General features: G+C 54.5%; 4 protein-coding genes across 7 annotated transcripts in view; 1 reads left to right on the top strand and 3 right to left on the bottom strand.

Annotated features, from left to right (window-relative positions):
• LOC116824745 (uncharacterized) overlaps positions 1 to 3,517 on the bottom strand; it is an 864,335-nt gene extending 860,818 nt beyond the window's left edge. For both annotated transcript variants that reach the window (XM_075070360.1, XM_075070361.1), the window contains exon 1: positions 3,441 to 3,517. The gene's annotated coding sequence lies outside the window, so the exon portion shown is untranslated. The remainder of the gene's footprint in view (positions 1 to 3,440) is intronic.
• The window catches only part of LOC116836046 (uncharacterized), a 441,820-nt gene that overhangs the window by 294,094 nt on the left and 131,628 nt on the right, over positions 1 to 16,098 (bottom strand).
• LOC116836047 (uncharacterized) overlaps positions 1 to 16,098 on the top strand; it is a 445,785-nt gene that overhangs the window by 333,612 nt on the left and 96,075 nt on the right.
• LOC116836059 (uncharacterized) overlaps positions 691 to 16,098 on the bottom strand; it is a 28,000-nt gene continuing 12,592 nt past the window's right edge. The window contains exon 2 of one of the 3 annotated variants that reach the window (XM_075070435.1): positions 691 to 1,815. In XM_075070435.1, coding sequence (XP_074926536.1) covers positions 717 to 1,815 — 1,099 coding nt within the window. In that variant the 3' untranslated portion in view covers positions 691 to 716. Of the gene's footprint in view, positions 1,825 to 16,098 lie in introns of all 3 variants that reach the window. The other 2 variants (XM_075070437.1, XM_075070436.1) reach the window with 2 other exon arrangements.

Below are 16,098 nucleotides of genomic sequence, written 5' to 3'. Positions count from 1 at the left end.
CAGGTCCACTCCGTAACAGACAAACCGCAAAAGGCCACTCACCTGGACCAACTGAGGGATAAACGGAGAGTTCAAGCCGCCTTCACGGTTACCACGCGGGAATTAGCAAAACCATTACTAAGGTTCAGCTTTGGTCGTGAGTATTTTTAGATAAGTCACAAACAGGACACGGGCAATAACTAAAACTCACGGAAGCCTGTGACCCGTCCTTGTCTTTCACTAAGAATACCCCGGAGGTGGGGAATCACAAATGGAGCCCTGCGGGGGGGATGGCTGTTAGCTGCAGTTCTTGCTCCGGCGGCTGACTTAGCCCGGCCACTGCTCTGACCCTGTGGGTTGCTCCAGCCTTATGGGCTCACCACTGGCACCGGGATGGTGACGGTTCCTGCTCTGGCCCCGGGGTGGGGGTGGGGCCACTGCTTCAGCGTCGGGGGCGGGCAGCTGCTGAAACAGAGGTCCATTCAAGTCACAGAATCTGTGACCTCTGCGACGGAATTGGATACTTAACCCATTAAAAAACAAACGTGTTGGTTGCTCTAGAGATTGGTGTGGTGTTTAGCTCCCTTGCAAACTTTCTGATGTTTAAGAAGGGCTGGTCGGTCAGTCAAGCTTTTCCCAGTCACAGCCTGCGTCCGATGAAGCGGGCTGTAGCCCACGAAAGCTTACGCTCAAATAAATTTGTTAGTCTCTAAGGTGCCACAAGGACTCCTGTTCTTTTAGCATTTGGAGGGTGTCTCTGCCGTGTGGATTCTCTGATGCGTAGAAAGTTGTGAGCTCTGAGTGAATCTTTTCCCGCACTCGCAGCATTCATAGGGCCTCTCCCCCGTGTGGATCCTCTGATGTGCAATGAGGTTTGAGCTCTGAGTGAAAGTTTTCCCGCACTCACGGCATCCGTAGGGTTTCTCCCCCGTGTGGATCCTCTGATGCGTGATAAGAGCTGAGTTGTCGGTGAAGCTTTTCCCGCACTCACAGCATTCATAGGGCTTTTCCTTTGTGTGGATTCTCCGATGCGCAATGAGGTTTGAGCTCCGCGTGAAGCTTTTCCCACACTCCCCGCATTCGTAGGGTTTCTCGTCTGCATGGATTCTCTGGTGTGCAATGAGGTTTGAGTTCTGAGCAAAGCTTTTCCCGCACTCGCCGCACTCATAGGGCCTCTCTCCCGTGTGGATTCTCTGATGCGTAGTCAGGTCTGAGCTGCGAGTGAAGCTTTTCCCACATTCGCAGCATACGTAGGGTCTCTCTCCCGTGTGGATTCGCTGGTGTTGAAGGAAGGCTGAGCTGTCACTGAAGTTTGTCCCACACTCGCAGCATTCATAGGGTCTCTCTCCTGTGTGGACTCTATGATGTGTAATGAGCGCTGAGCAGACAGCAAAGCTTTTCCCGCACTCGCAGCATTCATAGGGTCTCTCTCCCGTGTGGATTCTTTCATGTGTAATGAGCGCTGAGCTGGCCGTGAAGCTTTTCCCGCACTCGCAGCACTGATAGGGCTTCTCCCCAGTGTGGATTCTCTGATGCGTTGTAAGTTCGGAGCTGTGAGTGAATCTTTTCCCGCACTCGCCGCATTCGTAGGGTTTCTCCCCCGTGTGGAGTCTCTGGTGTACAAGAAGGTTTGAGTTGTGAGTGAATCTTTTCCCGCACTCGCCGCATTCGTAGGGTTTCTCCCCGGTGTGGATCCTCTGATGTCTGATGAGGTTTGAGTTCTGTGTGAAGGTTTTCCCGCACTCGCTGCACTCATAAGGTTTCTCACCCGTGTGGATTCTCTGATGTTTAAGAAGGGCTGAGCAGCAACTAAAGGTTTTGCCGCACTCAGCGCATGTATTTTTTCTCTTTCCCCTGGGGATTTCATGCTGGGTTGTGGTTTCCTTGAGGTCCTTCTGAGTTCCCCAACAGTAAATTAATTTACCCACTTTCTCCCCTGGTTGGTTTCCCTGCTCTCTCTCTGGACTGTGCTGAATCTCCCAGGAGTTTCCCTGCTTGTGAATCGTGGACATGTTTCCTTCCGATCTTTGCGATAATGCTCCAAGTTTATCCACTCGCTCAGCCTCTTCCTGCTGAGGCTTCTGCTCCTTAGTCTCACGTGGCATCACGTCACCTGCTGGGACAGTGAGAGAAACCTCAAACTTGGATGGAAAAAAGAAGAGCGAACCAAAAAAATGTGCTGGAGAGAGGTCAAATAAAAATCAGGAATTGAACTCCCCCAAACTCTTCCCCCAAATGGGAGAGAGGAGGTGATTAATTCAGCCTTCACATCCCATCTAAATTCTCAGCAGGAAGGGAGCAAGCTAATGCCAGGTGTCAGCCTCAGTCTGTAGGAAGCCATGTGCTATCTCTGCAGTGAGGACACCACATCTGCTGGGGACAATCCTGAACTAAGAGAGCTCTAAGGTCATTGTAGGGGATCCCAGATGTGTATTTCAGCCACTTACAGATTCTGGGTTGGTTAAATGCGTCTTTGTCTGTGCAGGGACCTCTCAGGATCTCTCTTTCCTCTGAACCCAAGATCCCACCACCTCCCTAGGGAACCCATTCCAGTGCCAACAATCATTCCTGACACGTCTGCAGTTTTTGCACGTGTCCTGCATCCACGCACCACGCAATATCAACCAACATTATCTCATTAGCTTTCTATCAATATCCTCGGCTATGTACATGCTACAGTTGATGTCAATTATGTTGCTCAGGGGGTTGAATAAGCTGCCCCCGGGTGAGGTAAGTTACAGCACCCTAAGCCTTGGTGTGGACAGGCTATGTTGGTGGGAGAACTTCTATCAGATATAACCAACCCCCTTCCCTCTTGCACTGGGATGCTGTGACGGTCTCGGATGTCACCAAGAAAGCGCATGTCTGTGCCAGGGAATGGGTGGTCGTGGGGCTGCGGGGAAACAGAAAGAATCAAAAACAGAGAGAAGGGAAGATGTGTGCGTACGGTGGAGGGGTAGGCCGGGATAAGACGTTTCTTTGCTTTATGAGGGACCCAACCCTCAGGTTTACCTGAGCAAAGAGAAGATATGTGACATTGTGCTGTTCCCGCAGTGTTGTGTAGCAGGGGAGGGCAGAGTGTTTTGTGTGTCACTGGTATGTCAGGGTGATTCTGAAACAGGGCAGTGTACAAGTTGCATTGTGAGGGTGACGTGAACCTTATTTCATCACTTCCCCTTCTCAGAACCGAGGGGACAGGAATCCTTACCCAGCGAGGTCACGTTCTCGTAGTTCTCCTGCATGACATCCCTGTAGAGGGCTCTCTGAGCGGGGTCCAGCAGAGCCCCCTCTTCCCTGGTGAAATGCACAGCCACCTCCTCGAAGGTCACCGGCCCCTGAAAGAGCAAGAGTCCAACGCTCAGTACCTGCTGCCCCACTCACAGCCCCACTATTCCTGGGGGAGAGGAGCCAATCAAATGGGAGCTCTGGGTGGATCGCAGTCAGCAGAGTCCCATCCCCACACTGCTCAGAGCATCCAGGAAACACCAGGGTGAGGGGACAAAGCGAGAGCCCCTTGTCTCTCCCAGCAGATCCATCACCCCCCTACTAGCCACTGACCGATACAGGAGATGGAGCCCCTAGCAGGGTCCAGGGACAGCTCCCTGGTAGGAAGCCCAACACCCTGGATGTGAAGGGAGGGGAATCTCCCCTAAGGCTCACTGGTGGGTGCCCCCTTCATATCTCACGGCAGCCGCTGGTTAGGCAGGTCGGGCTCCAGCACTGGGAGTCTGGTCAGTTTTCCCAGCCCCATGGAGCTGGGTTATTTTCTGCTCCACAAACTAGAGCATTTCCACCGCCTAACCTCATGGGTCTGTTCCTAGAACCTAACCCATATATTAAACAACTCCCAGCAGGTTTGCGACACCCTGGCCTCCTCCCTTTCTCCACCCTGTGAATTTCCTGCTCTGCTTCAACCTCCGAACCAGACTGTGCAAATCTTCCCATCTCCGGTGTATTTGGTGTCCCTCTCTCTCCAGCAGGAACCCACCAGCAACCCCCCGATAATCCCTAACTGAGCTGGCTCCACTGCAGCCATTTCTCTCCCTGTCCCATGGAGGCCGGGATCAGCGGGAGCGAGACGTGGACGTCATTCTACAGCCTGGCAGGGCGCGAAGGGCAATCAGGGGCAGCTCTAGACATTTCGCCGCTCCAAGCACGGCGGCATGCCGTGGGGGCGCTCTGCCGGTCACCGGGAGGGCGGCAGGCGGCTCCGGTGGACCTCCCACTGGTATGCCTGTGGGGAGTCCGCTGGTCCCACGGCTTTGGTGGACCTCCCGCAGGCAGGACCAGCGGACCCTCTGCAGGCACGCCCTTTCTAGATCCCCGGACGCCTGGGTTCTCCACCCGGCTCTGGAAGATCTAGAAATCCCTCTCCCGGCTCATTTCTCCAATGGCCCCTTTCAGTCTCTCTTTCCCCTTCTGTCTCCTTTGCCCTGTCCCCTCTCCCTGCCCCCCCGGGCTGGGAAAGCCCCGTTCCTGGGTTCTTTGCTCCCCCATGGCTGGATTTGCTCCTGTGATTGCTAATGGGAGGAGAAACGGGGGGGCTCTTTGTGCAGAGTCACATTCATGCCAGTCCCCAGACTTTTCCCCACAGAACTGGACGTTCATACAGTTTTCCAGAGGGAAGAGAAGCAAAATCTGCTGGTGGTTTCACCTCTCAGCGTCTGATAAGTGGATAGAAAGTTACCACCCGCCTCTGCTGGCCACTCACACAGGCAGCGGGAGCCCTGGGGGTGCTTCTTTAACAGGGGAATGGAAGCCCAAAATAGTGAACACGTTTCCATGCCCTGTTACTAGGAAATAATGGCCACCATGGATCCACCCCAGAGGTGGCTGCATCTTAGCGCCGGGGGAAGCAACCCCTGATGGAAACCCTTTGCCATGGGGTTTGGGAAACTTCTGGGCCCACGCTGCACTCAGAGAGACCTCCTCATCCCGTGTCGGCTGGAGCAGAGAAAAGGGTCCAGCCAACTCTCCTGCTACCAGCTGGGATCCGCTGATCCCCAAACAGGGGGAGGCATCTGGCTTTGACGGGGATTAAATATGTGGCTGCTCCCTTTCATGGGCGAAATTCGTAACAGACACCTAGAGAGAAGTGGGGCAAATGTTCAGGCAATTTTATATCAACCTGTGAGATCTGCAGAGAAAACACGTCACAAACTCTGCAGGTGACGACATGCAAAAAAAACCCCCAAGATCTGAGGGGATTTTATGTGGCTATTAAATAATGAGAGGGGAAAGGGGGCAGGTTTGAGGGGATTTTATGTGACTGTCCAACACATAAACAGAAAGTGACGGTTCCCCCCAGCACCACCATTCACATGGGCCGCAGGGAGGGAGCAGTTTTAAGGGGGCCGGGGAGGGGGAGCTGGAAGGTCCCTGGATGAGGGAAGGGGCAGCAGGGGGGAATGGGGGTGACTGTGTTGGCACTTTGGGGGCAGCCACTGGGATTATGTAACGGGGTCCAGGCTATCCCTATGGGGGACACGTGCTCCCCCCTTCCCCGCCCTGGCAGAGACTGGCCCCCCCAACCCCACCGCAGAGGTGGCTCGGTCTCAGGGCTCCCCCCAAACTGACCCCTTTGGGGGGACGACTCAGCGGGACAGTTTTTCCCCCCAGCCCAGGACAAATCGCTGCAGATACAATGGGTGGAGACCCCCCCAAATCAGAGGAGATTTGAGGATTACGGAGAGAACAGGAGGGGAATCGGGGGGGACCAGAGAGCTGATGGTTGGAGGGGAATGGGGGGGGGGGGGATCTCCCTGGATTTTAAAGGGGGTGTGAGGCAAGTGGGACAACCAGGGACAGGATCCAATTATCTCCCCCCGCCCCTTTCTCCCAGGGATTTCCTGGCTGCACAGAGACAGTTCAGCCCCCAACCTGCCCCACGGCCCTTCGCCTCCTGACGCCCCCACAGCAAAGGGGGACCCCGGTGTCTGTCCCCACCTGGATGCCAGCTGCGGGCTTTGTTCCCCCGGCTCCTGCCTCCTTCCTCCCGGCACCCCCCGCTCGCGGCTGCTCCAGCCCCTTCCTGTGGCTGCAAATCCCCCGCCACCCCCGGGCTGCGGCGCTCAGACCCGGGCGGAGCCGCGATCGCAGCCGGAGAAGGAGCCAGGGGAGCGACCCGGCTGTTTGCAAGTCCTGGGCTGGGGCGGGGCGGCCGGACGCCTGGGTTCTCCACCCGGCTCTGGTGGGTGGCCAGTGGGGGCTGGGAGCCCGGACGCCTAGGTTCTCCATCCAGATCTGGGGGGGTTGGTGGGTTAGACCAGGGATGGGGCTGGGAGCCAGGACTCCTGGGTTCTCCCCCCGGCTCTGGAGGGTGGGGAGTGGGGGCTGGGAGCCGGGAGCCCGGACGCCTGGGTTCTCCACCCGGTTCTGGGGAGTGGGGGCTGGTGGGTTAGAGCAGGGGTGGGGCTGGGAGCCCGGACGCCTGGGTTCTCCACCCGGCTCTGGGAGGGCTGGTGGGTCAGAGCCAGGACTCCTGGGTTCTCCCCCCGGCTCTGGAGAGTGGGGGCTGGTGGGTTAGAGCAGGGGTGGGGTTGAGAGCCGGACCCCCGGCTCTGGGAGGGTGGGGAGTGGGGCTGGTGGGTTAGAGCAGGGGGGACTGGGAGCCAGGACTCCTGGGTTCTGTCCCCGGCTCTGGGAGAGGAGTGGGACTGGAGGGGGAGGGGTCCTGGGAGCTAGGACTCCTGGGTTCTCTCCCTGGCTCTGGGAGGGGAGTGTGGGCTGGTGGTTAGAGCAGGGGGGGCTGGGAGCCAGGACTCCTGGGTTCTGTCCCTGGCCCTGGGAGGGGAGTGGGGTTGGTGGGTTAGAGCAGGGGGGTTGGGAGCCAGGACTCCTGGGTTCTGTCCCTGGCCCTGGGAGGGGAGTGGGGTTGGTGGGTATAGAGCAGGGGGCCCTGGGAGTCAGGACTCCTGGGTTCTCTCCCTGGCCTGCATTGTCTCCCTCATCCCATTTAATCTTGCTACAGAATCTGAGCAGGTTCCCCTCCGCCCCCTGTTCGGAGTTGGGGAGGTCAGCTCTATGTTGCTGCAAGGACAGGAGGGACCTAGAGGCCACCACTGGGCGCCAGGCAGGCCTCAGCTGGCTCCTGGGATCTCTCCCTGGGGGGGGGGGGGGCGAATGTTGTGTCTAGCGGTTAGAGCAGGGGCTGGGGGACTGGGAGCCAGGACACCTGGGTTCTAATCCTTGGTGTCTTACTCTGGGGGATGTTTGCCCCTCTGTGCCTCAGTTTCCCCTGAGTAACCTGATGCTGATCACTGCTTCTCATGGGGTTGTGGGGGAAGCGGGGGGCGGGCATCCTCCCACCTCCCCGCCGTGGTTCTTCCCGATCCCTGTTGCAGTGAGGTGGCTGCCACAAGCTGGGTGTCCCTGATCCGGCCGGAAGCCAGCGTGTGCTCGCGGGGTCCCGTGGCAGGGAGTTCCCCAGGCTCATGGCACCACAGGTCCAGACTGGTGCCGCCAGTCCCGAGTCCCCGTCCTCGCCCTGTGCGGGCGGAGAGACCCTCCTGCCTGACATCAGAGGCAGGGGCCCAGAGGTCCCAATGGCCAGGTGGGTGCGTGACCTGAGGGGGGTGATTGGCTATGGCCAGGGGATGCTGGGAGGCCAGCACCAGCTAATTAGTGAGGAGGAGTGTGGCCGGAAGCAGCCCCTACTCATGGACCCCCCCAGACCCCGTCCCCTGATACCTCCCTAGCCAGAGACCCCCTGGGACCCTCACTCACAGACCCCTGCCAGCCTGGGCCTCCCCCCAGGAACCCCACTATCCCCCCAGCGGGACCCCACATGCCACCTGCCTAGGATCCCTTGACCCAGCCCCAGGGACCACCCCCCAGCTCCATACTCTGTGCATGGCAGGGACCCTGGAGCCAGGGGAGGAAAAGCCCAGACAGACCCCCTGCCAGAGCATCCTCCAGCCCCCTGCCCCCAGCCCCTGCCGGCCAAATGCTGTAGAAACCCAGCAGCAAAAACAGGGGCCCGTGATATAACTTTGATAATTTTTTCACACCTTTATTACACTGAGCTGAATAATCTGCCTCTATTTGACTTGGGGAGCCTGGCTCGCCCAATGCTGTCGGCACAGTCCCAATTCCCTAATCCTGGGAGGAGTTTAGGATAGCGGGAATGGGCCTCTCCGCGGTTCTCCTTGGGGCTACAGGGCGGATCCATGTGGCCTGCACCCCACACTGCAGAGGGCGGGGAAACTCCCCAAGTTCCTGCCAATCTGACTTGAGGGAAACTTTGCCCAACCTATGGTGATTGATTAGACCCTGAGCATGGAGCAGCCAATCACGCCCCACAGCTACTGTAAATATTTCTACGGCCAAAGTCACCGCTTGGCTGACCCGTGCGATACAAGTTCAATGTTCCATGCTACCCACCCTTCCTAATTTAACTGATCGTTTCCTGCCAGCATATTAGCTCTACTGCCCTGCCCTTAGTTAAAAAGCCGATTCTTTCCTCAAGGAAGGAAATCGAGGTCGGTCCTGGGGCCAGTTTTGTTGCACATCATTAATGATCTGGACGATGGCGTGGACTGCACTCTCAGCAAGTTTGCAGATGACACTGAACTGGGAGGAGTGGTAGATACACTGGAGGGAAGGGATAGGATACAGAGGGACCTAGACAAATTAGAGGACTGGGCCAAAACCTGATGAGGTTCAACAAGGACAAGTGCAGAGTCCTGCACTTAGGACGGAAGAATCCCATTCACTGCTACAGGCTGGGGACCGAGTGGCTAGGCAGCAGTTCTGCAGAAAAGGACCTAGGGGTTACAGTGGACGAGAAGCTGGATATGAGTCAGCAGTGTGCCCTTGTTGCCAAGAAGGCCAACGGCATTTTGGGCCGTATAAGTAGGGGCATTGCCAGCAGACTGAGGGGATGTGATCATTTGAAGGGGGGACCCTGATAAATTTCCCCTCTTTTCACAATTGGTTGAGGCCTCATCTGGAGTCCTGTGTCCAGTTTTGGGCCCCACACTACAAGAAAGGTTTTGGAAAAATTGAGAATCCAGGGAGGGCAACAAAAATGGATTAGGTCTGGAGCACATGAACCTTATGAGGGGCTCGCAAGCCTGAGGACTGGGATTGGTTTAGTCTGCAAGAAAGAGAAGAAATGAGAGGAATTTTGAAATAGCTTGCCTGACTGTTCTCAGTGGTAGCAGATGACAGAACAAGGAGCAATGGTCTCAAGTTGCAGTGGGGGAGGTTTAGGTTGGATATTAGGAAAAAACTTTGTCACTAGGAGGGTGGTGAAGCACTGGGATGGGTTCCCTAAGGAGGTGGTGGAATCTCCATCCTGAGAGGTTTTTAAGGTCAGGCTTGACAAAGCCCTGGCTGGGATGATTTAGTTGGGGTTTGTCCTGCTTTGAGCAGGGGATTGGACTAGATACCTCCTGAGGTCCCTTCCAACCCTGAACTTCTATGAGTCTGTGAATTCAGGAAGAAGGCTGTCATGATTTAAAAAAAAATCTGGTTTAGAAGTAAAATGAATATATATAAAATAAATGGAAGAACGGGGAATCTGATAGTAATGAATATATATCAGAAGCCAGGAGTTGTAGAAAATTGATAAGGGAAGCCAAGGGGCACAAGGAGAACTATGGACAGGAGAGTTAAGAAGAATAAGAAGGTTTTTTTTTTTAAACAAATCAGGAACAGAATCTAGACAATAATTTTGGTCCATTAGTAGCTGGAAATGGTAATGCAGAAAACACAGAAATGTTCAATAATTTTCTGCTTTGTATTTGGGGGAGAAAAACATGATGCAGGCTCATGGTGTGGTGATGGTAACGCTCTTTCCATTCCATCTGTAGGCTGTTAAACAGATGCTACTAAAGTTAGACATTTTAAGATCAGCAAGTTCAGGTAACTTCCACCCAAGGGTTTTTAAATGGCTGGCTGCGGAGCTCACTGGGCCATTAATGTTGACTTTCGATAAGTCTTGGCAAGTTTCGGAAGACTGGAAGAAAGCTAATCTGCCAATTTCTAAAAGGGTAAATGGGTTGACTTGGGGATAGGCCTCTCAGCCTGACATTGATCCTGGGCAAGATAATGGAGTGGCTGATATGGGAGTCAATAAAGAACTAAAAGAGGTCAACGTAATTAATGCTAATCCACATGTGTTTGTAGAATATAGATCCTGTCAATCTAGCTTGTATTTTTTGAGGAGATGACACGTTTAGTTGATAAAGGGGGATATGATTGATTGCTCTTTATAAATATATCAGAGGGATAAATCCTTGGGAGGGAGAGAAATTATTTAAGCTCAGTACCGATGTGGACACAAGAATAAATGGATATGAACTGGACACTAAGAAGTTTAGACTTGAAATTAGACGAACGTTTCTAACCATTAGAGGAGTGAAGTTCTGGAACAGCCTCCCAAGGGGAGCAGTGGGGGCAAAAGACACATCTGGCTCCAAGACTGAGCTTGATAAGTTTCTGGAGGGGATGGTATGATGGGATAGCTTAATTTTGGCAATTAATTGATCTTTGATTCTTTGATTATCAGCAGGTAAGTATGCCCAGTGGTCTGTGATGGGATGTTAGATGGGGTGGGATCTGAGTTACTACAGAGAATTCTTTCCTGGGTGCTGGCTGGTGAGTCTTGCCCACATGCTCAGGGTTTAACTGATCGCCATATTTGGGGTCGGGAAGGAATTTTCCTCCAGGGCAGATTGGCAGAGGCCCTGGAGGTTTTTCGCCTTCCTCTGTAGCATGGGGCACGGGTCACTTGCTGGAGGATTCTCTGCACCTTGAGGTCTTTAAACCACGATTTGAGGACATCAATAACTCAGACATAGGTTAGGGGTTTGTTACAGGAGCGGGTGGGTGAGATTCTGTGGCCTGCGTTGTGCAGGGGGTCAGACTAGATGGTCCCTTCTGACCTTAAAGTCTATGAGCATTGACGGAATAGACTTCTGGAAAGTGTGTGACTTGGTAGCACACATTTTGAGTGCAAAATGAGCGATCTAAAATGAAAATGGCCTGCGTGAAAGGGATTAAAACCCGGCTAAAGGAATGGTCTGAAAATGTATCTGTAAATGGGGTGTTTCCTGTGGGGTCCTGCAGGGATTGGCTCTTGGCCCAATGCTATTTAATATTGTTATCAATGACCTGTAAGACAACAAAAAATCATTACTGAGAAAGTTTGCGGATGACACACAAATGGCAGGAGTGGAGAGGAGGGTCACTGCCATCTGGATTGCTTGATAAACTGGGTGCAAGCAAACAATATGCAGATTCCTACCTCTAAACGTAACTCGGAACAAGGAATGTCAGCGATACTTACAGGATGGGGGGCGGGGCTTTCTCCTGGGAAGCAGTGACTCTGAAAAAGATCTGGGGCCCAAATTCGGGAAGGACGTGACTACGCTGGAGGGGAGTCAGAGACGAGCCGGGATGAAAGGATTCAAAAACCTACCTTAGAGTGAGAGACCTCAGGAATTCAATCTATTTCGCTTACCGAATAAAAGGTTAAGGGGTGACTTGATCGCAGTCTAGAAGCACCTGTGTCAGGCGGGGCAATAATTTTCGTAGAGGGGCCACTCCATGAGTTTTGGTAAGTCGTCACAGGTCACACATTTCTACTGTATTAATGGAGGGGGTGTGGGGTCTGGGAGGGAGTTTGGTGCAAGTGGGAGCTCTGGGCAGGGCACTGGGGTGCAGGAGGAGGTGTGGGGTCTGGGAGGGAGTTTGGTGCAGGAGGGGGCTCCGGAGAGGGGATTGGGGAGCAGGAGGGGTGTAGGGTCTGGGAGGGAGTTTGGGGGCAGGAGGGAGCTCTGGGCTGGTGCAGAGTGTTAGGGTGCAGGAGAGGGTGAGGGGTGTGGGCTCTGGGAGGGAGTTTGGTGCAGGAGGGGGCTCCAGGGAGGGGATTGGGGAGCAGGAGGGGTGTGGGGTCTGGGAGGGAGTTTGGTGCAGGAGGGATCTCTGGGCTGGTGCAGAGTGTTAGGGTGCAGGAGAGGGTGAGGGGTGTGGGCTCTGGGAGGGAGTTTGGTGCAGGAGGGGGCTCCAGGCAGGGAATTAGGGTGCAGGGTCTGGGAGGGAGTTTGGGGGCAGGAAGGGGTTCTGACCTGGGGCAGGGGGTGGGGATGCAAGGTTCAGGCTCTGGCCAGTGGGAGCTGTGAGGACGGTGCTGGGGGTGGAGGCAGCAGGTGGAGCCACCTTCTCCAGGGGTGCACAGAGATGTGCCAGCAGCAACCTGCTGCTTCCAGGAGCGGCGTGGGGCCACGGCAGGCAGGCACCCTGAGCCCTGCTGCGCTGTGGGACTTTTAGCGGCCTGGACTCAGAGATCACAAGGGGGCAGAGGAGGCCGGACAGAAACGTTTGTCATGGCAGGCCGGACCGAAACGTTAGATGGGCCAGATCTGGCCCACGGGCTGTATTTTGCGCACCCCTGAGCTACCTGGAGAACAAATATTGAACCCTGGACTTTTCAGTCCAGCAGACAAATGGCTGGAAATTGAAGCCTTCAGAGTGGACATAAGGTGCAAATTGTTTAAAGTGAGATTATTTAACCAGTGGAACAATTTCCCAACAGGATCACGGTCAATGCTCCGTCCCGGCCATTTGGATATCAAGACTGGACGCGTTTCTGCCCTAGGAATGATTTTTGTGACACAGGGGGTCAGACTAGAGGATTACAAAGGTCCTGTGATGGCAGCAGGATTTGGAGGCGCAAAAAGCAGTGCCCCAAAATTTTGTTTTACACTATTGCTGGAAAACGAATGAATAACGAAAAATGAACCTCGATGAACTCGCATTTTAACTTGTCGTTCTTCTCTCGTACGTTAGAGCCAAAGCCTATGCCTCTGCGTGGCGGGCACAAGCGTGCTGCTTCCCTACGGTACAAAGTGGCAGTGATGTCAGATTTCTCCTCACACGCGGCTGTGACCCGCTCTGACAGGCTGTTTACGATGGCAAGTTGACTAGTTTTCGGAGCTTGTCGACTCAGGCTAATTCTTTTTGTTGACTTGTTTCACATCTAAGACTCTGGCAATTGCTGCTGCATCGTTTCGCTAATACTTTGTGCCAAGTGCGTGTGGATGTCACGTATTTGAGGGTATACATTTATCATGCGAATATGCGTGCGTGGCTTGAAATTTGTCATACTGATATTGTCCGTTGTTGTTGTATAACGGAGTACCTGCCATTCCAATTTTATAAGTTTTATGAATAACAATAATTGGCTATTCTGAAGGTAGAATAAAATGTAGATTTTGATAGGACAGAAGGAAGGAAGTATACGTGGTGTTATTGTTTTCATTAAATACGTAGACTAGATAATGAAATTAATACATTTTCAAGCCGATCGTGCGTTAATTCTAATGAACAATGCCACGTTATGCAGTATTCAGTTTTGAAAGTTTATAATGAGCGATGCTCCGGGTTGGGGTGGGGGGCAAGTTGGAAGTTTCGCCTAGGGCGCAAAATATCCTTGCACCGGCCCCGGCTGAGCGGGTTTGTTAGAGAGGAAATTGGCAGGTTTAGGGTTGCCATTTTGGTTTCATCGCATGACATAACCTTTAATTAAAGACTGCTCTGTAATGGCTGGAGGCTCCAGGACGATCCTGGAGGTTTGGCAACCCTCGGCGGCAGGGTTGGAGTGACACCTGACATGTCCCCAGCATCTTCAGCACCCCCCCCCCGCCTACAGCTGATGGGGGGAGGGATAACTCAGTGGTTTGAGCATTGGCCTGCTAAACCCAGGGTTGTGAGTTCAATCCTTGAGGGGGCCACTTAGGGATCTGGGACAAAAATTGGTCCTGCTAGTGAAGGTGGGGGGCAGGACTCCATGACCTTTCATGGTCCATACTAGGAGACAGGATATCTCCATTTTTTTTTGTGTGTGTGTTTTCCATCGACAATGAAACTTTTCCCTTTTTGGTGCCCCTAAAACACCACTGGCTGTAGGGAGGACGTTCCAGTGACAGCGTTAGGACGCAGCGTCCGGGGAAGATGCAGGAAGAGCTGGGGGAGGAAAGGCCAGAGCTGCTGGGTTGAGGGTCCCTGGTCTGGAACCAGCTCTGGAGGGTGAATGGGGGCTTCCCTTCATGTCCCTGGGGGGTGACATGCCAGAGACAGCCCTCATGCTCTGGAGGCAGACTTTGAAGGTACCCGGAAAGGGAGGGGGATTTAATGTGATTTGGCTGGAGGACAGTAATTGCTGGAAGGGACATCGGACAGGTTGGTGAGCTGATTCTCCACAAAAACCAGCAGAACACTTCAATCTCTGTGGTCACTCAGTTACAGGCCTCAAAGTGGCCTTAATTCAACCAAAAAACCCTTCAAAACCAGACTCCAACGTGAAGCTGCAGAACTGGAATTAATTTGGAAACTGGATACCATCCGATTCGGCCTGAATAAAGACTGGGGCGTGGTAGGGTCATTACAAAACCTAAACTGAATTTCCCCCATACTAATTTCTCCCTCCTGTTACTCACACCTTCTCGTCAACTTAACGAGCTACTTTCTTAACCGCTTCAGAAGTTATTTCTCCTCCCTTGCTGTTGATTGATTGATCTCGTTAGAATCACAGCACAGGGTTGGAAGGGGACCTCAAGAGGACGTCCAGGCCAGCTCCCTGCTCAAAGGTGAGGCCGACCTCACACTTGGTAAAGCAACCTCCAGCCTTTCATGTATTCATGTCTGCTCCTGTATCTTTTACTTCATGCATCCGACGAAGTGGGTTCTAGCCCACGAACGCTTATGCCCAAAGAGATGTGTTCGTTTTTAAGGTGCAGGGTGACCAGATGTCCCGATTTGATAGGCACAGTCCCGATATATGGGGCTTTGTCTTATATAGGCACCTATTAGCCCCCACCCCGTCCCGATTTTTTGCACTTGCTGTCTGGTCACCCTATTAAGATGCCACAAGGATGCCTCGGTGACCAGTGAAACTTGCCCCAGGGAGGTGCTGCCCCGGGGTGAGGAGAGCAGGTCTCCGTCACAGGTGCCTGCGGGCCTTGGCATCAATGAATCTGCCGCTCCCTTAAATAGAGGAAGGAGGTTAGCTACTCTCCAGTCGTGGGGGGCTATCCCGGCTAGAGAGAGGCGGTAAAAACCCTTCTACGGACCTGCAAGCTCACCTGCCAGTTGTTTCCCTATTCTGGGGTGTAAATTACTTCCCCACACCCCCAGACTGATCCTGTCCAGCCCAGCCCCCCAATCCCCTGCCCCCAGGAGGCAAATCCTCCTAATCTGACACTCCAAGCCCACCCCCGGCCCAGCTAGGGTGGGGGCGGGGGTGTCAATTCTCAGCGGGGGGAATTTGGGGGTGCCCCTGTGGGGAAGGGAGACACTCAGAGCAACTATAGTGGGAGAGGGGGTGTCAGTGCTCAGAGGGGAATTTGGGGGTGCACCCGTGGGGGTGTGGGAGACACCCCAGCGCAATTATGGTAGGGAAGGGGGGTCAATTCTCCGGGGGGAATTTGGGGGTGCACCTGTAGGGGTGCGGAGACACTCAGTACAGCTATGGTGGGGGAGGGGAGGTCAGGTCTCAGGGGGGATTTGGAAGTGCCCCTGTGGGGGTGGGGGAGACACCCAGCCCAGCTAGGGCGAGAGGGGGTCAGGTCTCAGAAGGGGATTTGGGGTGCACCCGTGGGGGTGGGAGAAACCCCAGCACAATTACAGCAGGGGAGGGGGGAATCAGGTCTCAGAAGGGGATCTGGGGTACACCCGTGGGGGTGGGGGAGACCCCAGCACAATTACAGCAGGGGAGGGGGAGTCAGGTCTCGGAGGAGGATTTGGGGGTGCCCCTGTGGGGGTGGGGGACACCCCATCACAATTACAGCAGGGGAGGGGGAGGTCAGGTCTCGGAGGAGGATTTGGAGGTGCCCCTGTGGGGGCGGGGGAGACCCCAGCACAATTACAGCGGGGGAGGGGGATTTGGGGGGGCCCTGTGGGGGTGGGGGAGACCCCAGCACAATTACAGCAGGGGAGGGGGAGGTCAGGTCTCAGAGGAGGATTTGGGGTGCCCCTGTGGGGGCGGGGGAGACCCCAGCACAATTACAGCAGGGGAGGGGGAGGTCAGGTCTCGGAGGAGGATTTGGAGGTGCCCCCGTGGGGGTGGGGGAGACCCCAGCACAATTACAGCGGGGGAGGGGGAGGTCAGGTCTC

This window comes from Chelonoidis abingdonii, chromosome 11, assembly GCF_003597395.2.
Source record: "Chelonoidis abingdonii isolate Lonesome George chromosome 11, CheloAbing_2.0, whole genome shotgun sequence".
Taxonomy (NCBI): Eukaryota; Metazoa; Chordata; order Testudines; family Testudinidae; genus Chelonoidis; species Chelonoidis abingdonii.
The sequence above is the reverse complement of the archived record's forward strand: the minus strand, read 5'-3'. Positions and strand labels throughout refer to the sequence as shown.